Here is a 24,986-nt window from a genome sequence, read left to right on the forward strand (position 1 = left end):
TATGCAGTGTGCTGTATGTAGTATGCAGTATGTAGTATGCAGTGTGTAGTATGCAGTATGCAGTATGCAGTGTGCTGTATGTAGTATGCAGTATGTAGTATGCAGTATGCAGTATGTAGTATGCAGTATGTAGTATGCGGTTTCGAACACAGCCACTGACATCTCTCACAGGTAGCATTTCCTCTTTATTAGAGCATCTTTACAGAAAGCATTGCTGCAGCCTCACCATCACATAATCATTGATTTGCAATAAAACAGTACAAAAATACAAAACCCTGATGGACGGCTGATGATAACAAGCACCCGTTTATGGAGAAGTTAACAGGTTGTACTTTCCTCAGGAGAACTGGTCTGCTCATACTCGGTATTATTCCTACAACAAATCCACTCCTCTGTCACTAAAAAACCAAATGTGCATCGTTCTCAAACAACATTTTTCTCTAGTTTCGGTGACATTTGTTTAAAACCACAGCTGTTTTACAGCGTTTTTTAAAGTGGGCCTCTGATAAGACGGTCTGTGGGAGCCAGTGGGCTCCGAGCTGAGAGACATGGAACAGGGAAGTCATTAGAAATGGACCGCTGCATCGTTGGTTTCTGACGGTATCAGCCTTTTAAAAAACAAACACCAACCCAGTAAATTCAACAAAAAACGTTGCTGAAATGCGGAATGAACACAGATGGATGTGGAGAACATGTCGTAACATTTATCAGGAAACCACGGCTCAAAGTGTGAGGTCATCAAATCATGACACACTTAGTTCTAACACTTAACTAATGAAGCACTGAGCTGCGTTTTTTATGCACTTCCAGCAGCTGTTGCAGGTCGCTGTGCGTTTACCGGGTTGAAATGATCTGAACTGGAAGTGATCTTTGGAAAAAACGTTCGTAATATTACATTAAGTGACTTCTGTTGTAGAAAAAGAACACGTTAAATGCCATAAATCAACCACATAGTTAAGTTAAAAGCAGTAAATCTGACCCAAAGGTTTATTATAGAGCTGCAACAATGACCGAAACATTTTTCAAACTGAAGAGTGAGAAACTGTCAGACTAAATTATTCTGGGATGAAAAAGAAGCACCGGCTGCATCTGTGAAGCATGAAAGGAAACACTGTGTTTCTGATATACAGCGTGAGAAACGGTGTTTTTACAGCTCGTGCATGATAAAAATCACTGATATCAGGTGCATATGGAAGTTTTTCTGTGCCATCAGCTTGAATACGAATTTCTAATATTGATTTTTTACAGCATCAAAATCAGACTTTGAACAGTGTTAAAAAAAAAAAAAAAAAAAAAAAAATCAATTTCTAAATACAAGAAATCAGTGTAAATAAATTCAACATCTAAAAAACAAAAATTCAGTGGAAAGTTTTTTTTTTCCACTGGTTTTTGTATTTAGAATTATTTTTTTTTTACACTGTTGGTTTTTCAAATTCAAAGTCTGATTTTGATGCTGTAAAAATTCAATATTAGAAATTCGTATTAAAACTTTTGGCACAGAAAAACTTCCTTAGCTGCAGGAACTGTGAGAGTTGGTTTGCTCTGAGACTCTTCATGTTGGGTTTCCCGCTCCTTTATCACCTGTTTTGGACAGGATCTTCAATCTAAATTTAATTTGATTGTCAATCAGACTAATTGAACTCAATTGTTCAATGAGTTTTACACTGTTTGACTGAACAGAGTCAGAGACCTCTGCTGTGAAAGACAGTCAGGAGCTCCTTCTACCCCTCAATTTGAAAAATGACACAGTTTTAATCCTTATTATGAAAACCGGCGACAAAAGTAAAATATAAAAAAAAAAAAAAAACAACACTTGGGTGTTGTTTTCTACTCCAAAAAAACATGATAAATGGGAAACAAGCGATGACCCGGCGTCTGTTGGATTCACTCTGTGGATGTTTCTGTGGAGCGGACAGTTTGTGAGCGCGCTCAGTTGCTGCTTTGGTTCTTCTGAAGGTATTCGTTATGCATCTTTTCCTGGGCCTCGTACAGCTTGCGCAGCTTCTTCGCTTGTCCTTTGCTGAGCTCCTTCCCTTCAGCGTCGTGGGTGGGGAAACCCTGCTCACAGCGACAGGAACAGAGCCGGTTACAGACGTCAAATCTTACTGAAAACGGTAGTTACTGCGATTAATGAGGTCATCACACGACTGTCCTTTAGACCAGCGGTCCCCAACCGTTTCTGCGCCACGGACCAGTTTAATGTCGGACAATATTTTCACGGACCGGCCTTTAACCTTGTAGCACCCACAGTTGCAGATATGCAACAAGCTCTTTATTTATTTACATTATATTTTTATTTATATTACATTATTTGATTTTTAAATTTACATACATTATTTACATTCATGTGTAATATTTTTTTACATGACATTTTATGTGCCGACAGTGTGTCACAGCATCATTTTCTTGGCTCAGTGAATTACACTCTGCTCTGCGGTGGTCTGTTCTAGTTGGTTCTGCTCTCGTTTGGTGTGCTCTGCTTTGTAGACCTTTCACAGCGCTAATGGGAGGTCAGCTTTCCAAATTGTATTATTATCATTATTTTTTTTGCTTTTTTTTCTATTAGCACATTTTTTATTTACATTACATTTTTTATTTACATTACATTTTTTGCATTTTATATGTGCTTCACTTTTTCACAACAAAGATCTGTGAAATCTGTTTGATTTGTTGTTGAATGGAAAGTTTATGATGGTTGCGTTCCGCACTTTGTATTAAGAATGTTCAATAAAGGTTTATTATATACATTTTTATTGTGGTAGCAGCAGTTACTGGTGAACTTTCACTATACCTTTTTTGCCAAACGATCTGCAGAGAATGACTTGGTTTTGTGAACAAAAGTAATCAGGAAAGCCCACAGTTGCAAATATGCAACATTGCCTAAAATGATCAAAAATAGCCCAATTCCAAAAATATTGGTTTATTCCCACCCAAAAAGATGCAAGAAGAGCCAAAATGATTTTTTCCAATGATTATTCATATGCTTGGGTGCTACAAGGTTAAGGTGAGAGCCGGTATATGATGCAGAGCAGGCTGCGTGGGAATCACCTGCCGCCATAAAACCATATTTTAAGTAGGTCTCCTGGTATCGTCTGTTAAATGCAGCTTTCTTATTCTTAGTGGTCATAGGCTATTCTTCTGTCTCCTCACTGGGCCTTTTCCCCTTTACAAAGACGTCTGTTTTTTTACTCATTCTGCTAGCTTGTGGGTTTAATATTAGTGACAATGTATCACGTGACCACAGAGGTGGGTAGTAACGAGTTACATTTACTCATTCGTAAGCTTTTGAAAACATTCTACTTCTAGGAGTAGTTTTAAATCTCTATACTTTTTACTTTTACTTGAGTAGATGTGTGCAGCAGAAACTGTCCTCTTACTCCGCTACATTAGGCTACAATGAGCTGGTTACTTCTCTTCTTACCTCTTTGGTATTCTACGCCTCATTATTTTTATCCCCCCGCGTACGCCTCATTTTAATGTTTTATTCTGACAGAGAGAGAGACTTCCGCCAAAGGCTCTACCACCTGACTGTGTTCCACCAATCAGACGCAGCCGTGCAGTCTGGTCACGTGACCGTACTCGATCTCAGCGGCGGGACGGGTTAGCTTTAGCATTAGCAGTCGTAGCAAACAAACAAAGAAACAGATGAAAAATGTCAGAACCAACGGTGGGAAATGAAGACGCAGACGAGGCCTCATACTGAAAGCATGTTTACCTTACAAAGAGTGAGAAACAGCAGCTACATTATGTGTCTTCTGTGTCAACCAAAACAAACGTACATTTCAGCAGAAACTCAACATCTAACTTGAGGAAACATGTAGCGCTAAGTTTCCTAAACTCGTTTTTCCCCATGGATAGGTGAATGTTTGTTTTTTAGGTTACATATGGGTTACATATGTTTTAAACATTTCCTAAGTCTCTTTTATTTTTTATTGAAGTACTTGAATTTACCTGGATTATTTTAATTTAAGCTATTTTGTAATTAATTGATTCATTTTAATTTATTTTATCAATTGGATGAACTCTAATTTGCCTAAAGATGATTATTTAGTATTTTTGTCTGTCTGATTGAATGCTTGTGTTAACAAATAAATCAGACGTTACTCAACAGTTACTCAGTACTTGAGTAGTTTTTTCACCGAGCACTTTTTTACTCTTACTCAAGTAATTATTTGGATGATTACTTTTTACTTTTACTTGAGCACAATTTTTGGCTGCTCTACCCACCTCTGTGTGATCGAGACGAGCATCTTGAAACGTGTCAAGAGTGAGTCATAGATGGATGTAAAGGATAGAATTCGGTAATTTTTTCAAAATAAAACATTTTTCAGACTCGGAGAATAAATAAAACGGAAATAATGTAAGTTATTTATTCTTTCTGTGCAGCCCGGTACCAAACGTTGGGGATCGCTGCTTTAAAGCCTCAAAGACCAGGACGACAGTCAGAAGGTGGCGATCACGCCTTTATCAAAGATCAATATATTTCTTGGGCGATTTACCGTTTCGTCGAATTTGGAATACTTGTCGGTTTCAGAGCGAAACATCTCGCATGGAGGGATCTTCATTTTGGCGACTTTAGCCATCTGAGAGTGAAAGAAAAAGGAAATGAGGGAACGTGCTCACGATCAGACAAACGAATGAAGACGTTGGACTGACCTCTTGTTCCTGTTTCTTCAGAGCAGCCTCCTCCTTCTTTCTTTTCTTCTCTTCTTCTATCTGTGAAAGAGGAAAAAAACAACGTTTTACAGAAAGAAAGAGATAAATAGCCCAATTCCAGAAAAGTTGCAACAAAAAGCTGAACCTGGAGTTACTCAGATCGAGCCTTTATTGATCAAACACAAGCCTTCTCTGACCAGCTTCTTTGTATTTAAAAACAGAACCAAATGTAGAATCTGAAGCATCAACACTCAGTGAAAGCTGTTCCAGAGTCGTGTTTCCCATCGTGTTCCATCAGCTTCCTTTAAATGGAGACCCGTTATGTTCGTTATGTTCAGGTACTGTAACTCTAAGGCATATTTTGTCAGGTTGTAAGGTTAGTCTGTCACAAGGCCAGTATACATGGCGACATGACCAAGTATTAAGAAGCTTAGCTGCAGGTATTGAAGATAAACGAAGGCTGGTAAACTTAGGAGGGTCTAAGCTGAAGAGAGTGGCAATTCAGTTTGTTCAAGAGGAGGAGAAAGTTAAAAAGACGATAAGGAGGATGCTTGTGATTGGGAGATGCAGGTAGATTTAGGAAATAAGCTTGTTGTTCCCCAGGAGATAGCCTCCACAAATCTAAGGCCTGATATAGTCTTGTGGTCTAGGAGTAGAATGAGAGTATATTTCATAGAGCTGACTGTTCCTCAGGAGGAATTAGTAGCAGAAGCATATGAAAGGAAAAAGCTTAGGTATGTGGAGTTGGGGGCAGAGAAGAAAAGGGTACGTTAATTCATTGCTTGTGGGAATGTTCAAAGATACACCAATTCTGGAAAAATGTATTACATCGTATCGGCCTCATAGTTGGAAGGGAAGTTCCATTGCGAGCCAAAATATTTTTACTGGGAATATACTCAGAGAACTTTGTGGTGTCATTGACTTTGGACTCTTACAAGCCAGGAGGATAATTGCATTATTGTGGAAAGGTATGGACACACCTTCTATTGGAATGTGGACAAAAGAACTGATGTCCTGTCTCGCTTTGGAGAGACTAACATATATTGTAAAAAAGAAAAATAATTTTGCTCACTTATGGAGACCTTATATGGACTTTTTGGAAACTCACAACCTTGAATTGTGATTAACTGTACAAGTTCTGCAATTTGTGCACTGCTATTGGAATGTAATTTTGTTTTATTAATTATTATTTATCTACATTAGTATTTTTTTTTTCATTCTATGTTTATCTGTTTATTTATTTTTATTCTATTTTATTTATTTATTTTTATTATTATTATTATTGCCAGATGGGGATATAATGTTCATGTTTAAATCAATGAAAAATCATAATAAAAATATAAGCGAGGATGGAAAGTTAGAATCTGTCCAGTGGAAGGAGGAAGTAGAGGATTTGTTGCAAAGTCTGTTGTCTCATTGTTGAGGGAGCTGGGTGTAAGTGGACAGAGTGTGAGGAAAATAGTGAAGGAAGTGTCAGATGAGGCAGTAAAGTCCAGTCAGTAGATTTGGATTAAAGAAGTAATAGCAGCTGGGGGCCCAGCAGGGGGAGCACTTAGGGTAAACAGACTTTTGGAAGAAAAAAAGTATATTTATCGGCGTTAAATAATTAACGAGTTAACTCGCCCGGCCCTAATTGTGTCGTGTGACCCGACCCATCGTTAACAAAGTTTGAGGACAGTCCTCCTTACCCTCTTCTTCTCCTCCCTCTCCTTCAGCAATGTCTCCTTATCCACCAGTTTCACCACAGTTGGCAGACCTGCAAAACATCAGTTTGTTTTTCCATCCGACGCCTTTTTCAAATCAGAAAGATCTTTAACCTTTTACACGAATGTCTTTGAAGAATGAAACAACCCTTTTATACGTAAAGTTTTGTGAAAACTGAGCTGGAACTTTTTTTAAAGCGGACTTCCTTTTCTTTAAAAACACAGATATTCAAAGGCTGCGTCACCTTCGTGGTCCTCCAGTCGGACCCCCAGCTCCGGTAAGGTGTCATCACGGATGACGTCACAGAGCTGCAGCAGCTCCATCACTGGAGGAGTTGGATGAAAAGCTTTACTTACACTCAGTGCTCAGATAATCACAAGTTTTACCCGATTTAACCTGCAGGGGGCGCTTCATCCTGACCTTTCTGCTCTCGTGCAATTTTCCGGACGTTCGCTCTGAAGTCCGACAGCACCGCGAGGTACGGCATCACCGTGCTCTCCAGCTGCAGAGACGGAGGAAAAGATTCGGAATGAAACTTCCTTCTTCTAAAGGATAAATAGCGAGGCAGAAGCAGGAGCCGTTAAACCGAACCGATTTAATCTGCGAGTGTTTGTGACATCACATGTAAAATCCTCAGAAAAAAGATGAACTTTTCCAATAAAAACAGAGAAAACTCGTTTACTTACATCGATATCATCGCGTCCTCCCACCGGGAAACCGATGGAGTCAGATCCTTCAATTGCACCGAATATCTAAACGACAATAAAAACCTCATGTCAGCGGATTTAATGCAGGCTATAGATATATACTCTGGAAAAAATGCCCCTAAAAAAATAAGTAAAAAAAAAAAAAAGCAACAAATAAAAGACGTTTTTGCTTGAAATAAGCAAAAAAATCTGCCAATGGAACTAGTGAAAATCGGCTTGTCAAGATTTCTTGAAATAAGATGTGATATTTGGGACTTTTGAGTTAAAAGTGATCTTGAAATTAGCTTAAAAACCTCTTCAAATGAAAAAAAAGAAGCTTGTTTCATGTGAAATATGACTCAAAACAAGATGTTTTCAAGACTTTTTCATTTAACAAGATATTCCAGATGTATTGTCTTCAAACAAGTCCCTATATCTGGCTGAATGGTACTTGTTAGGCAATTGTGTCTTATATTAAGTGTAATGAGATACTTAATGAAAAAAATATACTTGGTAAGATTTAGATTTTTTCCAGTGTACAGTCACATTTTAAATCAGTGATAAAAACAAACAAACATGAATCTAAGCTCCCTGGAAACAAAGAGCCCTCCAGCTTTGAACTCGCAGCCACTTCCTATCTCATAAAGCCTTCTGTTCAAACGAAAAGTCTGTTTGAGTGGCCTGAAACGCCTCATCTGTAGTTCCGACTTTACTGCCTTTAAAGCTGCGGTCGGCAACTTTTTTTTAGTCATATTAGCTTGAACTGTCATGGGATTCTGGAAGTAGAATATTAAATAGGCTGTTTAGGAAAAAATAACGAAATCTGTAGCTCCCTCTGAAGCCTGTAATCATGCTTACAAAAACCGAGCGCTCCCGGCTGTTTTTAACCAATCAAGTTAGGGTGGAGGAATCCTACCTGTCAATCACAGCTTGTGCACACGCTGCTGAGCGTGAGTCTGCCCCAGCTTGTGTGCGCTCACACTGGTGTGAACTCACGTGCACAACCTCGTCCACAGAGGGGGAGGGGTTTGGGGGGCGATTCGGAGCTTGTTAGAGGTTGGGGGAGGGACCTGAAAGTTGTATCAGTTCGAATTTTCCGACTTTAGACTCGCAATTTTGAAAACCTGCCGACTGCAGCTTTAATTAGTGAAATCACCATGAAACACATTTACATGTCTGCAAAGCGGGTAGTTCAGTTCGGGACCGTTGGCTTTAACGTGAGACCTAAGGATGGATTCAGATCCGCAGGACCCTCTCAGAGGAGCTCTGACTTCATTTTAACTACATTTATACACAACCTTTCTGTCCACTGTTATGCAGACGATTCACACATTTATCTACCACTGAAGCCAAATAGTAACAGTGCACAATGTTTGTTTAATTGTATTGCTGATATTAAGCAGTGGTTGGCCCAAAATTTTCTTAATTTAAATGATGATAAAACTGAATGCATTGTGTTTGGGGACACTGATGGCTGGCTTTGGCACCTCGTCTTCAAAGCTCAGTTCAACGGTCAGAAATCTGGGAGTGACCTTTGACCTTTGATCTAAGGTCAGACAAACAAATTAACAATGTCGTCAGGACTAGTTTTTTCCAGCTGCGTCTCCTGGCCAAAGTTAAAATGTTTTGAAGTCGTCATGACCTTGAGAAAGCCCTCCACGCCCTAATAAGTTCAAGGTCAGACTATTGCAATGCGCTTTATGTTATCTTATTTTATCTTATTCTTGTTATATTTTATTGCTTTCACTGTTCTTTTATTGTTTTTACTTCTTCTTCTCTTTATTTATTACCTGCTGTAAAGCACTTTGGTACATCGTAAGGATTGTCTGTAAATGACTGTATAAATAAAGTACATTTACATTTGTTTGACATTCTGGACCAAATACTGACCTGATGTCAATCAATGCAAGCAGCAAAGTTTTCTTATTTCTTTGGTTTTGGAAGAATCAAAACCAACTTAAACTTTGACGGCTGAACAGAAATGTAAAATCTGCTCTTTGAAATCAAACTTCAGTGGCTTTAAACTGTCGCTGCATGAGCCTGGAACCCGGCTCACCTTCAGCATGTTGGTGAGGTAGGTGGCCACGCTTTCCACCAGCATGCGGTTCGGCCTCAGCTTGGCGCCCTTCCTGCCGGCGATGTAACTGTTGCTCTGGCCGACCAGCACCCTCATCTCCTCCATGGCGGCGCGCGTGTCCACGTTGTCGCACAGAGCCTCGTGGACGGCCGCCTTCCTGTCGTAGAAGCTAAACAACAAAAAGTGACCGTTGGTTTGAGGAGTTGGCAGGAAGTCATCGGAGGTCTTTAGATGCCCTGCGTGTGTTCTCATTAGTGCAAATACAGTAATAAGACACAAATACGAGTCCTTTTATAAGGATTGGACTTCTTTCTGATGACTTTTGTCCCCGTTTGGGCATCAGTGAAAGATACAAACTCACCTCTGCAGTCAGGAAGCTGCAGCTTTTAATAAACTCACACAATTTATTTTAACTGGTATAATTTATTCATTGGGTCAAACTGAACCCCTCAAACAAAACTACATCTTGGGCTTAAAAAGGTTGGAGACCACTGATTTACAGCAGTCTTTATAATCCTGACAGGACAGAGGAGCAGCTGCAGTGAGAGGCTCATCTCTCTGCGCTGCAGGACAGAGGTTCAGAAGGTCCTTTGTTCCCACAGCCATAAGGCTTTATAACAGTGACTGCTGAGTTCTTCTCAAATTGATTGATTGATTTTTATTTATTTGTTTATTTTGCCATTTAGTCATTTATTATTATTTAGTTAGTTACATACGTTGTGGCCATAGATGGCTATAGCGGCAAGATTGTGGCCAACTCCATCATGCCAGTAAAAAACAATCTTGTCATTTATGATGAAGTGTTCAGGGACGGCTGTGGCTCAGTGGTTAGAGTCGGTTGGCGGTTCGATTCCCACTCTCGCTTGGTGGAACTGATAGCTGGAGGGGTGTGAGTCCACCTCCTTGTCACGGCTGAGGTTCCCTTGAGCAAGGCACCGTACCCCCATGCTCCCCGGGTGCTTTCATGGCTGCCCACCGCTCCAGGTTGGCATCTGTCAATGAGTGTGTGACCCTGTGCATGTGTGTGTGTGTCAACAGGTGCCAACCTGGATGGGTTAAAAGCGGAGAACAAATCTACCTTCGGGTATAAATAAAGTCACTTAACTTAGTAGAAGTTTTACTGTTGTTAATTCAATCATTGTAAATATATAAAGCAATACTATGTAACTTCACAAAAAACACATTATGGAGCTCCCCCTACAGGCTTGGAGGTAATGTACGGTTACACTGTCGTAAATACAACACCCTTTCACTTTCACGTTTGTTGACGAACCGGCGAGGAGTCAGAAGGTGCAAGCTATGTCTTTGGCCTCTATCATAACTACCAAGTTTTCAATTATTTTCCAAAAAATTAACCCTTTTTATAATGCTGTATTCATTATAATGGATGTCTATGGGAGCCGTTTCTGTAATCTGCCATTGCAGAAAAACTAAAAAGATATAAAAACTGATGTTGTAGCTCATCAATGACATATCCCAGACCTAATAATCCCCCATAGAATATTTCACTTTGCATTGCATACATTGAAAATACAGCAGTTTTTGTGTGTGTTTTTTAACAGAAATTGGTGTTTACCTCATATACACTAGTATTTAAAGGGTTAATTTTTTGAAAATAATTTAAAACTTGGTGTTTATGATCAGAACTGAAGTGGAAGAAAAGATTTGTGAAAAAAAGTGGAAAAAATATTAACATATGGTAATTTGGGGATCATTTTAGAAGGGGACAAAAATGGCCCTTTTCAGAAATTAAGGAGTTTTTTTTCTACACAATGAAAAATTGCATTGTATAAGATGTGTGTTTGAAAATCGAAAAAATAGTCAAAAATGCCCAACTGGACCAAATATGATGTCCAGTGTGAAATTAGAGGAGAAAGTACACCCCAAGTGGACAAAAATGTCCCCTATCAGGGATTAGGGTTAAAATGCATGAAACCGTCTTCTGGAGCCAACTGTTCTTTTACCAAAACTTCAGTTCAATTTCTTTGAAGACTTTCGAGGATAAATCTGCTGCTTCTGAAGGGCATTTTATGGTCGGAAACCAGGTGGTCTGTGTGTGTGTTGCAGTTAACGCAGACATGCCCCCCCGCCCCTTCCGCAGACACTCTGGTGCACCTCCCCAAAATTGTGACTCACCGCAGACATCGCCGCAGGGAGGAGAGAAAGGAGGCCTCTGATTGGTCAACTCTACATCCGCTCTACACTATGCGTATTTCCGGTTTGCTAACCGGCTAACGGTGACGCTAACCGTGCTAACGGTGACGATTCTTTCGCCTCTCTGCCAGCTCCAGTAGTAGCAATATTTCTTCTATTTCTAGATCGATCAGCTGCATCTCAATCAAAGTGCGCATTCGTCCAGTCGCCATTGTTGTTGAATGACCTCCGTAACCGGAAGAGAAACACGCCACCCACCACACCCACAATCCTAGCTTGTTCGTGATTGTCCCTCTTGCGTTGTGGCGTGGAATTAACATAGCGCAGACCGCGCTTCAAAATTGGGCATAAATCAAAAATAACTGCGTCATGTCTGCGACGCACTGCTGCGAGAGTATACACGGCCCTTCAGTCTTCGGCGCCTCACCTGTTGTTGAGCTCCACCTCCTCGGCCTCCCACTTCTCAAAGCGCCCGGTGATGTCAACAGGAGCGCGCAGGATGTCTTTCACGGTCAGGAAGAACTCCTGTTGGATTAAAAAAAAAAAGGCAGATCAGTAGAAACAGAAGCCGAGGTCAGGATTTAGACCAATGCTTGACTTCGTTTTTCGCCTACATTCATGAACTTCTCGTACTGGACGGCCGACTCCATCGTGTTGGGGGAGTAGTCGAGGGTGTCTTTCCAGGAATGCATCAGGAAAGCCAGGCGGAGCTGACGAGCTGCAGGAGAGGATGCGAGATAAACGGAGCAGGACGCACCGCGTCAGTCGGACGATTCAGTTCAGACGGGGAGGAAAATCCTCGGGCAGCTGACTCACCTGTGTTCGTGGCTAAAGCGTCCTTAATGGTGATGAAGTTCTTGAGAGATTTTGACATCTTGCAGCCTGCGATGGTCAGGTGACCGGTGTGCAGGAAGTACCGCACCCAGTAATCGTTCTCAAAGAAAGCCTGTCGGAAGAAAAGAGGAATGAACGGCTCGTCCGTACTGGATATTACTTTTAAATTAGGGCTGGGCGAGTTAACTCGTTAATTATCGAGTTAACTATTTAACGCCGATTATTTATTTTTTTTTTTAATCGCGCATTAACGCAGGTTTTATTGTTTATTTTATTATTGTAAAAGTCTGTTGCTCACAGGCTTTTATTTTGTAAAAGTCTGTTGCTCACAGGCTTTTATTGTGTAAGTCTGTTGCTCACAGGCTTTTATTTTGTAAGTCTGTTGCTCACAGGCTTTTATTGTGTAAGTCTGTTGCTCACAGGCTTTTATTTTGTAAGTCTGTTGCTCACAGGCTTTTATTTTGTAAAAGTCTGTTGCTCACAGGCTTTTATTTTGTAAAAGTCTGTTGCTCACAGGCTTTTATTGTGTAAGTCTGTTGCTCACAGGCTTTTATTGTGTAAAAGTCCGTTGCTGTCTGCTGCGGAACCGGAAAAGAAAGTAATCTACTACTACTAATAACTAAATGCTATACACTACTTTTAGATTAATTTTTGGATTTCGCGTACAAATGCGATTAATCGTGATTAATCAGGGAAATCATGTGATTAATTAGATTAAACATCTTAATCGTTGCCCAGCCCTAAATATAATATATATATATTTTGTATTATAATATATATACTACTATATAAATGTTTTTTTTCTTCAATAGTTTAAAAATTGAATAAAACTTTGAATGAAAACAAGTGTTTTTGATACTATAATCTTTTTTTTTATTAACAATTCTATTAAAAATATTAACCATTGTTTCATGAAAAACAATCTACACATTATATTTATATTTTGTTATTCTGTTTAGATTTTTTTAGATTAAAAAAATAAGAATAAAAAGTATAAAATTAATAAAAAAAAACTTTAACAAAAGTTTTTTTTTAAAGATTTTAAATGATTTTTTTGTCTTTAAAAAAAATAATAATAATTTTCAATCGTTGCCCAGCCCTAGTTTTAACCTGTGAAGGTTTGATGCGTTTCTCTGCATCGATAAACAGATCGGAGAAGAAATTTGACCTCAGACTGAGCCAGCTCGTTGTCATGATGAGGGAATCGGAGATCAAACCCCCCGCCATGGATGTCCATGGACTCCCCCAAGATGGAACCCGCCATGGCTGAACATTCGATGTGCCACCCAGGCCGACCCTGTTAGAGCAAACCAACCGTAGAGAAAACAAGTCACCTTTGCTGGCCTAACAATCCAAAGTTTACCATCAAACACAGAAGCCATAAAAGGAATTGTAACATCTTTCGCTGTGTAAACTCATCTGTACTTTAAAGATCAAACCGAGGAAAGCTAACCTAACCTTAATCTGCCCGATCAATACAGAGCAGCCATCAATCCATCTTCCCTGCTTCCTGAAGCTACACCATCATTTAACGGGATTATCGCGTCTCTGAGAGTAACGTCAGGCTTCAGCCCACCACTCAGGGAAGACCAGATGCTCACCTTGCCCCACGGAGAGTCCCATGACGGCTCCCCGGGTTTGGAGGCTTTCCACAAGGCAAAGTCGTTCTGGGACTTTTTCTCACTCAGCCTTTCAGCCGAGATGCTCAGGTCACCTGCAGAGACACGGAAAAAAAGAGGAAAAAGTTCAGAAAGAAAAGGTCGTCGGGACTTTCAAAGGTTAGAAACCTTAATCAAAGAAACCTTTTTCCACTAAAGCGGGTGCAGTTGGGGTTAGACATCGTTACCCTATGGAAGTTTTTCTGTGTCATCAGAGTTTGAATACGAATTTCTAATATTGAATTTTTACAGCATCAAAATCAGACTTTGAATTTGAACTTGGATTTTGCGTACAAATGCGATTAATCGTGATTAATCAGGGAAATCATGTGATTAATTAGATTAAACATTTTAATAGTTGCCCAGCCCTAGTTTTTAATAGTCCTACATGATCAGAATATTAAGCCATAAAAGTGAGATGGGACTTTGGCGCCTCGTAGTGGCTCACAGCAACACCACACCGGTTTGCATTTTTCTCTGAGTTGGAATATTCCCGTGACGAGTACCTTCTCCCTCCTGCAGAGCTTTCTGGTCTCCCACTGCCTCTGGGACCAGTTTGGCGTAAGAGTGCAGCGAGCTGGCATCAAACTTCGAGGTGTCGAAGTAAGCCGAGCCGTTCGACTCGTACCTGCAGACATCGGAGCACCAGATTATTTTTTAATAAAACCCGTGCAGCTGCTACTCTGCCACCGTCCGGATTTTATTCCTCACCCGTAACCGTTTGCCACAATCTTCCTCACGAACTCCACGATCTCGGGCACATATTCGCTTACTCGGGTGAGGATATCAGGAGGAAGAACCTGAAGGACAGAAACACAGATCATTCACGGGAACAAGGAAGTCCGAAAGCACTTTTAAATGATGCCATGACAACCGAATGGGATATTTCCTAACCAACGGCGTGCTTCCAGATCTGTGAGGCTGGCCTCTGTTACCATGGTTACTTGGTTAACTTTTCTTTTTAAAGTTAGTCAAAAACAGTGGGACCAGCTGCCCAGTTTGGGAGGCAGAGCCTTCAGTTATCAGGCCCCTCTCTGTGGAACCAGCTGCCCAGTTTGGGAGGCAGAGCCTTCAGTTATCAGGCCCCTCTCTACCTTTAAGATCAGGCTTAAAACTTTCCTTTCTGATAAAGCTTATAGTTAGGGATGGCTCAGGTGACCCTGAAACATCCCATAGTTAAGCTGCTATAGGCCCAGTCTGCTGGGGGAGCTCCCATGATGCACTTCTCCTCCTCCCTCTGCTCTCTTTCCTCTCCATGTGACATCATTGTTGTCATTAACTTGCGTTAATATTTTATGGCGCATTAACGCAGGTTTTATTATTGTAAAAGTCTGTTGAATGCATCACATTCACACAGTTACAGCAAACACCACGAAGCATGGAGTAATAAAATAAAGATAAACTAGCAGGTAACATCACCGCTACAGGTGCTCCTCGGTCTCTGTGTGAAGCTAACAGAGCTAACCGGCGCTACTTCCTGTTTCACTTGTTTCAACATAAAAGCACGTATTTCAAAATAATTTTTTTTTAAAACTCCTGCATTTACAGCCAAGTTGAATTGTCTTCTCAGCGTAGTAGTTCCAGTCTAAAATATCACTTAAAGGCAAAACACACAACTGATAGCAGCAAGTCATTCAAGGAAACAGACAGTGGAGCGAGGCTTCTACATAAAAACTACAGAAAGATGCTGATGTTAAAAGTGTGTTTGCACAACAAATGTTATGGCACTTTCATTCATATGGCAGCACATTTAAAATAAAACTAAATGCTAAAAGCTATACACTACTTTTGGATTCATTTTTGGATTTTGCGTACGAATGCGATTAATCGTGATTAATCAGGGAAATCATGTGATTAATTAGATTAAACATTTTAACCGTTGCCCAGCCCTATGTAGATCTACTAGAATCCTCCATGTTAAAAACATGTTAGTTTCTCTTGAAGTGGGCAGATATGTTTAGGATTTATCATGAGAATAAAACAGAACGGGAGGATAACTTTCTCTCCTTACGTTCAGAGCTTCCATGTCTTTGTGGTACTCTCCCTCCCAGTAGCTGGGGAGGATGGAGAAGATGGAGTTCTCTGTGACTTGACTTCCAAACTGTTTGTCCAACCAGTCAGCCAACAAGTCCTTAGAATTCTCCAACAAAGCCTTGAAAAGAAACGCCAGTGTTCTTATGGCATGCTGAAGAGATGAACTTCTTATACATGTCGGGTCAGACATCCTGCCTGTTCAGCCTCACCTGGGCCAGAGGCAGCAGGAGCTCATCGGCCGCTTTGCGCTCCATCGCTGCCTGCAGAGGCTGCAGGGCGGCGGTGACGGCGGCGTCCAGCCGCTCCATCATCTGCTTCTTATCTGCGTCCGTGGTCGCAGCCAAACGTTCCTGAAAGGGCTGAAAAATGGCAGATTTAAGGTAAACACAAGAAACTTGTGCTAAAGGAAAATCCTGGACTTCTTTCTGTGGGGTTATGTTAAACACATCGTGTATCGAACAAAGAAACGGGACATCACTGACCTAAAGCAAGATCTACTCCTCATTTTGTGACAATTTCCACATATTTGTCTGTTCATTTGCATTTTTTTTTTTTTTTTTTTTTATAAATTGTAAAGAGACTTTTTGGACACCCTGTATAACAAATCCAGTCAGATTAATTTATTCTAACTATTATTATTTTATAATAAACTTCCATTTTTGCAGATATTTAGTCCCATTCTTCCAACAGAAACGTCCTAAACTGGCCCTACTTTACCAATATTCTGCTCTGCAGAGGCAGAAACATCAAATCAAATCAAATCTCTTTATATAGCACATTTCATGTACAAACAGTTCAAAGTGCTTTACATAAAATAATAACATGCAAATCCTTCTTTGGGGAACATTGTTTTTAAACACTTCGATGAGCTTCTCCCACATTCTTTAACAAACTGGAGATCCTCTGCCCATTTTTGACTCAGTCTTTCATGAAATCATCATAAAATTTCTGTTTATTAACAAATTAAATGAGGCTGACAACGAAAAAAAACAGGAATTATCCTGAATTTGTACCGATAAAGTGAATATAAAATGTTTTTGTCGTTTTTTTCTTTTGCATTTTTCATCCTGCCTGAACTTATTCTGGTTTGAGGTTGAGCACCTTTTTCTCATGGCTCCTGATTTCAAGTCATTTTTTTCTCCAATCAACAGTAATAATCCCTCTTCTTGTTTTTCATAAAACTCACACAAAGTAGCCCGTCTCTCCACCAGAGACTCAAAAGAGGTCAAATGATTATTTCTGCCTGCAGGAAACAGGTTTTCAGCTACTTTTAAACAATTACAGCATGAAAGAATGAAGCGTAATCTGCTGCCAAACAGGGAAATTAGAGATAAAATCTGTTTAATCTGAGCTGCTGGCAGAAATAAACCCGATCCAGAGCGACCCTGTAACAGGACCGAGTCTTTAAAAGTCCATCAACTGGAGTTATTCTGCTGAAGTTTCCCCGCTCACCCCTCTGGCACTCAGGACGTCCTGCAGTATTTGAGCAGCTTGCGGCTGCTTCTCCTTGTACTGGTCCAGAAGGTGGTTCTGCCGGGCCCTCTTAATGATCTGGAAGGCAAAGAAAACACGACCGTAAATCAACCGAAGCTGCAGAAGCAGACGTGCGGCTGTAAAGAATCCCATTAAGTGCAACTTAATACTGTGATCACAGCTCAGATCGGCCTGATTCACACCTCAGCTCGTCTAAATCTAAGTGTTGACATCAGCAAAGACCGATCAGAGAAAACAGCTTTATGAGGTTTCTGCAGGTCCAGGATGTTGCACTTAGGACTGTGGGTAGTAACGCGTTAGAGTACTGTAATTACTTTTTTCGAGTAATGTAACGTGTTAGTTTCGTGCAGTAACTTATTATTATTAATAATAATTAATTCATATTTTTATTATTAGTTATAATTTTTCATTTTTATTATTAGTTATCATTTTATTTGTTTTAATTTTTTTATTATTATTATTTTTTTTTAAATGAATCCGTTAAAATCCCGACTGCAGCCTGCATTTTGTCAGACAGTTCTGTACCTGTGTGTGAGGGTCTCGAACCCCACTTACTTTGTCGTCGATGTCGGTGATGTTCATGCAGTAGAGGACGTCGTACTTGAAGTAGTCCCTCAGTATCCTTCGCAGGATATCAAAGGAAATGTAGGACCTGGAGACAGATGCTGACACATTAGAATCAAAGTCAGAAAACAACCATGGCTGCACTTATGTTATTGGGATGCGTTTACCGGGCGTGGCCCATGTGGGAGGCATCGTACACCGTCGGCCCGCAGCTGTACCAGGTCACTTTATTCCCCTTCTGGGGAACAAACGGCTCCTGAAACACCACGATGTGTAGAGTTTAATAAACCTTCCAAACATCAGCCCAGTAAAGTGAAATACATCGAATCTTTCAAACAAAAGCTGTGGAGCCAGAATACGACTGAAAGGATCTGAGATACCGATGAAAAGAGGAAAATGTTCACGACAAGCACAACTCTGTGGGTGTTTAGCTCAAATCGTTCTTTAGTTTCAGAATATCAGGACAAAACAAAGTCTTTTATCTCAGCGTTTTCTGATCATTTCTGCTGAATATGCTTTATTAAACATGACTTCCAAAGCAGAAACTGAGCTTTTCAGACGAGAAATTCATTCAAAAAGCTAAATGGAAAAAAATAATTCAGCCATTTATGAATAAAATAATAAATAAAGTGATTTATTTAACTCTGTGGGTGTTTAGCTCAAATCTTTCTTTAGTTTCAGAATATCAGGACAAACAAAGTCTTTTATCTCAGCGTTTTCTGATCATTTCTGCTGAATATGCTTTATTAAACATGACTTCCAGACGAGGATGAGTCTTAGTTTCCAGCCAAAGTGTCACTTTTTACCCATCCTGCACATCCTCTGCAGAAACCACCTGCTGCACGAGGCCGGCAGGCGTTCAGGATGTTAGTTCTGCACCACGCTAAGCAGTTATTTCCCCTCTGTGAATATGGTGAAGACTTCCTTCCCTACAGAAAACGAGGAGCTCTCTGATTACCTTTGCTCTGGTCAGGCTGTTGTAGAGCCGCAGCTGGGGAACGTTTGTTCCTGCTGGTGGAGACCACGGAGGCTGCACCCGCTTCCCTTTCACTGAGAGAAGACGCAGAAAAAGGTTTTTCATTTACGAGCCGATCGACCTGCTGCTCACTGCACAAGTCAAGATGACCAGTTAGAACAAAAACATGCATTTCCTGTACAAAGTCCTGATCCAAACCTCATTTATTTATGTTTCCTGGAACATGCAAACATGAATCTAAACCCAGAATCTGAGTTAGAACCAGAGTTAGTTCAGTTCTGAGCAGCTTTAAAGTGAATTTCTGCTCTGAGCTCCTTTCTCCTCCAGCACAGCCTGAACCCTCTCAGACGAGCTTTCTGTCCTTTCTTTAAGGAGTCTTCAGGAACAGTTCTCCAGGCTTCTTGAAGGACATCCCAAAGCTCTTCTTTGGATGTGGGCTGCCTTTTGTTGCGTTCTCTGCCAACATGATCCCACACTGCTTCAGTAATGTTGAGCTCCGGGCTCTGGGGAGGATTCATCCCTCCATCAGACCTGCTGCCACTGATTTTCAGCCCACTTCTTGTGTCCTTTGGCACAGCTCAGCCTTTTCTCCCTGTTTCCCTTCCTTAAGAACGGCTTCCTGACAGCCACCCTTCCATGGAGCCTATTTCTGATGAGGCTTGGGCCAACAGCAGATGGATCAGCTGAAGGTCCAGATGCATCTCTCAGCTCCTGTGTCAGGTCTTTCCTGGATGTTTTCCTCTTTCTTAAGGACATCACTTTCAGATCCTGTTCATCTGCTGGAGATAGTTCTTTAGGCCTGACACTTCTTCTTCTGTCCTCCACTTGTCCAGTTTCCTCAAATGTTTTAAGGACACACTGCACACCATGCTGAGATATGCCAAGTTTTCAGCTAACAGCTCTTTGGGAATCACCTTGTTGCTGCAGAAATCCTGTTTTCTGTCTGTCACACTGTGTTATCTTTGCTGTTTTTCACACATGCAGCTAAAGAAATGGGAACAAATCTTAATTCCAGTCTAAAACCCACAAAGAGCTTCTAGATTATTCATTTCTGCTGGCATAAAACAGTTTAATCATTTCATTTATATTAATTGTTCCATAATTAGTCATTAGATTATATCTTATATTCCTTTTTTAAGCTTTAAATTGAATTTTATTTACTTTTTCTTGATGTTGTTTAACATATAATTCTTATTATTTTCAGTTTTTTCCTACTTTTAGACGTGATAACATTAATATTTTTGGGATTAGGATTTTTTTTAAACTGAATTTCTTATATTAATTTGACTCTTTTGGTAACTGAAAGCAGTTTTAACGTAAATGTAGAAAAAAGTTGAAACTATGAAGCTGTTTTTCACAGATGCAGCTAAAGAAATGGGAACAAATGATGTGTCTCTGTGACAGGCTGCTGGGAACAAAGTGCCTAAAGATCCAGTTTAAAACGGCTTCTTTGCTAAGTTGTCTGTTCTGTGTGGACACAACACTGGTTCATCCCTTGAGTTAGGAGCCTTTTTCCTGCCTGAATGATTCACAGGTCAGAGTTAAGTGGCTTAAACAAAGAAAAAAAACACATTCCTCTGAAAATGCTCAGGTAAGAGGACCAAATTTAAAAGAAAAACCCTGGAGAACTATTGCTCAAGACCACTTTAAAAGATAACAGGAAAGTCCGGCTGCTTGGAAGGAAAATGTAGAAGCAGCCAAAGGGTTTAGAGGGAGTGGTGAAAGTGACTAAAGGCACAAACACTGAGGAACAACATGAAAGCAAGTGGAAGATGAGAACAGCAAAAGCATCTGAGAAAAGGAAAAATAAGGGATAAAAGAAATATATTTTAGCATTAAAATACGCATATAAAACTTAAAAATGTTATTCAACTGAATTCTTATTCACGTCTTTATTTTTGTTGCTCTTTTTATGATTACTATGAATTGAATTCCAATTGACTTGAATTGGACTTTATTATTTAAAGGGACAGTTCGCCTCTTTTGACATGAAGCTGTATGACATCCCATATCAGCAACATCATTTATGAACATCTTCTTACCCCCTGCTGCGTCCTGTGAGCAGAGTTCCAGCTGAGTTTTGGTGTTGATGAAGGTAGTCCGGCTGGTTGGCTGGGGTTTAAAAAATAAAGCGTTTTGCTTCTCAAAACAATATGCGTTCAACAGAGTAATACATTTGCATCACAAAATGGTTCTCCAGGAAAAAGTCAGACCTCACAATCGCTTGGCCCTATTTTCTCTCCCTTCGTATCACTGCCTGCTGTGCAGACCGAAGCGCAGACCGAGCAGCAAACACCGTAACAGACGCGGCTGTCGGCAGGCGGCAGCAGGCAGTGATACCTTCATTAACGCCAAAACGAGGCTGGAACTCTGCTCACAGGACGCAGCAGGGGATAAGAAGATGTTCATAAATGATGTTGCTGATATGGGATGTCATACAGCTTCATGTCAAAAGAGGCGAACTATTCCTTTAAGTGCCTTGAGATGACATTTGTTGTATTTGGCGCTATATAAATAAAAATGAATTGAAAAGAAATTAATTCGATGATTCCGCTCGTTAGAATTTCCTCTAATTAGGAATGTTGCCTCATTCCATCGCTGCCATTTCACTGTGATATCTGGGCTGAAATGTCAGCTTCAGGGTTCAACGTCCACTCTCACATCCGTCAGGATGCCGCGGCCTGCAGAACATCAAACACCTTGGTAAAAATCAGCCGTCAGTGACCACAAACACGCAGCAGGTGACGGCACATAACGTTCACACGTCTTTCCACACACCTACTGCAGCTGCGCATGCAACAATGTTCACCCTTTTGTGAGCTTTGTCAAACCCGAGGTGCTCTTTAGATGCAAAGCAACGCGCCTGCAGGATAAAAGTGAAGCGCCGTGTGTTCCGGCTGCTGTTCAAACAGCGATAAACTGGTTCAGCTCAGGCTTCACACGCCAACAGCTGCTGGGACTGAAGTCAAAGCTTAAACTGAGTCATTCAAATGGCTGCGCGGGAGCTTTGGTTCATGCATGTCTGCAGAGACGTGGACCTCAGAGGCACCAAAGGGACCCAACGCAAGCCTCGGCCTCCAGATCACAATCACACGTGGCCTGCTCATGCCTACTCACTGCTGCTGTGTGAGGCGAGGTCCTGCTGCAGGGCGGATATGTGTCTGAACCAGCGCAGAGCGTGGACGTGCCGCGGGTCAGGGGGTCTGCGGAGGAGCTTAAAGGCTTTCAGGTCGGCCTGGGAGGGGCCGAACCCCGCCAGGTAGCTGCGTGAGGTTAGGTAGTCGTTCAAGGCCGCTGTCAGCGCGGCCTCCTCATTTATCTGTAGCAAGAAGGCAAACTCAAAGGCTGCAGAAACAAGAGGGCAAATGTTCGCAAACGGTTACTGACTGAGCAGCAACAGCCTGAGAAAAACAAGAACAGCAGCGCAGGTTTGCTCTGAACAGCAGAACCAGAAAGATGGAAGTCTGTGAAAGATTAGGAAAATAAACGAGGAGATATACGACCGAAAGAAAAAGCCAAAGTAAATCTATTTTAATCTTATTTTCAAGCTTTTTGTCCATTTAAATATGCATCTATCTTTTATCTGTGGAACAAAAAGCAAAGGCAAAGAAAAAAACAATGAGAAATTCATTAAAAAAAGCTAAATGGAAAAAAGAATTCAGTCATTTATGAATAAAATAATAAATAAAGTGATTTATTTAAAAATAAAAATATATATAAATGACTAAATCAATGAAAATAATGAGAAATTAATTTAAAAAAGCTAAATGGAAAAAAGAATTGAGTCATTTATGAATAAAATAATAAAAAAAGTGATTTATTTAAAAATAAAAATATATATCAATGACTAAATCAATGAAAATAATGAGAAATTAATTTAAAAAAGCTAAATGGAAAAAAGAATTGAGTCATTTATGAATAAAATAATAAATAAAGTGATTTATTTAAAAATAAAAATATATATAAATGACTAAATCAATGAAAATGCTTTTTGATTAATTCGTCTTTATATTTCCTCATTATTTTCTTGTTCTTTCACAGATCGATTCACGTACTGACGACACTTCTGTCATTCCAAGTCCAGCAAACCATCGCTCACAAAACAACGTTAGATTGTTACTCTGGTTTCACACGTGATGTTAACAGAACTTTAGAAAAGAGCATATTGTTGCATGCCGTGGGCAGATTAATGCTAACGAGGACTTAGTGAAGTGGCTTTTTGTTTTCTTTCAGACTAACAGCAAAAAGAAGAGGAATGCTGTCGAGTTACAGATGTTAAGGCGTCTCTTCCCCTGCTGGAAACGTCTGATGCCGACATCAGCCAAATGTAAACAGAGAAACCAAACAAACTAAAGTCAAATGCAAAAAAAGAAATAATGATCCAAAATGCTCATCAAACTCTAAAAGTGAACTCAGGCATTTGTTTTTGTCCACAAATAAGGATTTCCTATCCATGCACAGACAGAGAAGATTATGCAAACACTCCTGGAACACATCACGACCACGAAGAAGAAAAGTGAAATTAACCGGTAACAGTTTCCAGCAGCACCCACAAAGAATCAAAAAGAAACCTGTGACTGTCTCCGCCCATGCAGGAGGGAAAATGAAAGAAAAACAAAATGGACAAGCAAACAAACAGCCTTAAAGGGAGAAAATAAGGGGACTGTAAAATGAAATGATGCAACAGTGAAACAGCTTACAGGAATTAGATGTATAGAACATCTGGGTTCTACATTTCATAAAGAGATCTGCATAAAAGTAACATTTTGTGCACTAAATAAATTCATTGAAAAAAGCTGAATTTGCTGAATTGTGTTGCACAGGACTCACATGAAGCTGGAGGCTGATACACATCAATTGATATTTATTTATCTGTTTATTCACTTTTAAGAAATTTGTTCTTTTTCATCAGTATTTAGAAACACTTTGTTCAGTAAATAAATTACATGTACTGTTTGTGCTTTTTTTTTTTAGCCCATTTGTACTGAAAACAGACCAAACTTCAGACTTCTGTGTATCTTTAAGCCCCCCCCCCCCCCCCCCACACACACACACACACACACTTGGTGCTTGGGCAGAAACTCAGAATGAAAGTGAAATGAACAACTTAATAAAATACTTATTTCAAAGCAGCATTAACTAAGAGGATATATTCAACATTTAAAAGGTGGAAATGTTAGCCATCATAGGACAATAATAACAGTAATAATAAATCTAATATGATTAATGTAAAGAGGATAAAACTACTTCAAATGATTAAAAAAGAAACTTTTTTAGAATCACAGAGGATGCAGACAGCAAATCAGAACAGAAAGAGTGAACTAAATAAATGAGAACTGAATTAATGCAGTCCAACATATTTATTATGTTATGAATGGATAAAAAATAAATCTGTGTAGTGAGATCTTAACATTTCCAAATAATGTGTGCAGTCAGGAAAACATCTGCACAGATGCGGGGATGCTTTGATAAGCTGTTGAGGACCACACACGTTCATGTGCAGCAGATTTTTTTAATAAAAAAAAATCATGGAAATCGAAATAAACACAGCGGGCGACACAGGCTGCAGGTTTTAATGAACTCAATGAAAACATTTGGCTTTTTATTCTTATGAGAGAGACAAGAACGTAATTTTAGTTTAGCTGCAGACGCACCAGTGACACTATTCAACTAAAGGAGAAACTTTAAACATTTACATTTGAATTTCTTTGATTAAAAAACTGTTTGGGTGACTCTGTGGACTGAATTTTAAACCATTTTTTCAGCTCAAAAAAGCTCCCATTCGTTGATTCGTGTGTCTTTGCCGATATGCTGCTTCAGGAGGTTTAGTCTTAAATTGCCAGATTTTTAAAGGGAGTTCGGCATGTTATTCAGAGCTCCATTTAGCTCAGTTTGCACCCTCTGGGTCACAGTCTGAGAGCTAACATAGCTAACTGAGCATATTCACTGTGACAGCTGGTCAAACGTCTTACTGTCCTCCAAATAAACACGCAATAAAACGAGAAACAGACATAAATAAACACTGTACCTGTCTCTCCTGAACCCGACATTTCCACAGTGCTGAATGGCTGGATGCTGATGCAACAATAACGTGCCCGGAAGGAGAACCTGCGCACTATATGCTAACGGTAGGAACCGGAACCAATGTG

At 40.1% G+C, this 24,986-nt stretch overlaps 1 protein-coding gene across 3 annotated transcripts; it reads right to left on the reverse strand.

The window, feature by feature from the left end:
- Window positions 1-172: 172 nt before the first annotated feature.
- Window positions 173-24,982, reverse strand: cars1 (cysteinyl-tRNA synthetase 1). Of its 3 annotated transcripts, none has more exons than XM_075467387.1 (23): window positions 24,866-24,982; window positions 21,955-22,182; window positions 18,820-18,911; window positions 18,029-18,117; window positions 17,853-17,949; window positions 17,256-17,354; window positions 16,013-16,162; window positions 15,781-15,921; window positions 14,481-14,569; window positions 14,276-14,397; window positions 13,713-13,825; window positions 13,280-13,408; window positions 12,094-12,223; window positions 11,892-11,995; window positions 11,705-11,802; window positions 9,103-9,292; window positions 7,047-7,112; window positions 6,781-6,862; window positions 6,605-6,685; window positions 6,345-6,412; window positions 4,657-4,716; window positions 4,500-4,583; window positions 173-2,058 (listed from the first exon to the last, which is right to left on the reverse strand). In XM_075467387.1, the coding sequence occupies exons 1-23, from the start codon at window positions 24,885-24,887 to the stop codon at window positions 1,930-1,932; spliced, it is 2,463 nt and encodes an 820-aa protein (XP_075323502.1). In that variant the 5' UTR covers window positions 24,888-24,982; the 3' UTR covers window positions 173-1,929. The 3 variants fall into 3 exon arrangements, with proteins under 3 accessions (XP_075323502.1, XP_075323520.1, XP_075323511.1); XM_075467405.1 differs by having other exon boundaries at window positions 21,955-22,156; window positions 24,866-24,897; XM_075467396.1 differs by lacking the exon at window positions 21,955-22,182.
- Between the last annotated feature and the right edge of the window lie 4 nt (window positions 24,983-24,986).

Source organism: Odontesthes bonariensis, chromosome 1 (assembly GCF_027942865.1).
Source record: "Odontesthes bonariensis isolate fOdoBon6 chromosome 1, fOdoBon6.hap1, whole genome shotgun sequence".
Classification (NCBI taxonomy): domain Eukaryota; kingdom Metazoa; phylum Chordata; class Actinopteri; order Atheriniformes; family Atherinopsidae; genus Odontesthes; species Odontesthes bonariensis.

Coding starts and splice junctions, on each gene's coding strand:
- cars1 (XM_075467387.1), bottom strand. CDS start 24,887: ATGTCGGGTTCAGGAGAGACAG. Junction 7,113..9,102: donor ACCTCACCAACATGCTGAAG/GTGAGCCGGGTT, acceptor ATTGTCGTTTAG/ATATTCGGTGCAATTGAAGG. Junction 6,863..7,046: donor GAGGACGCGATGATATCGAT/GTAAGTAAACGA, acceptor CCGTCTCTGCAG/CTGGAGAGCACGGTGATGCC.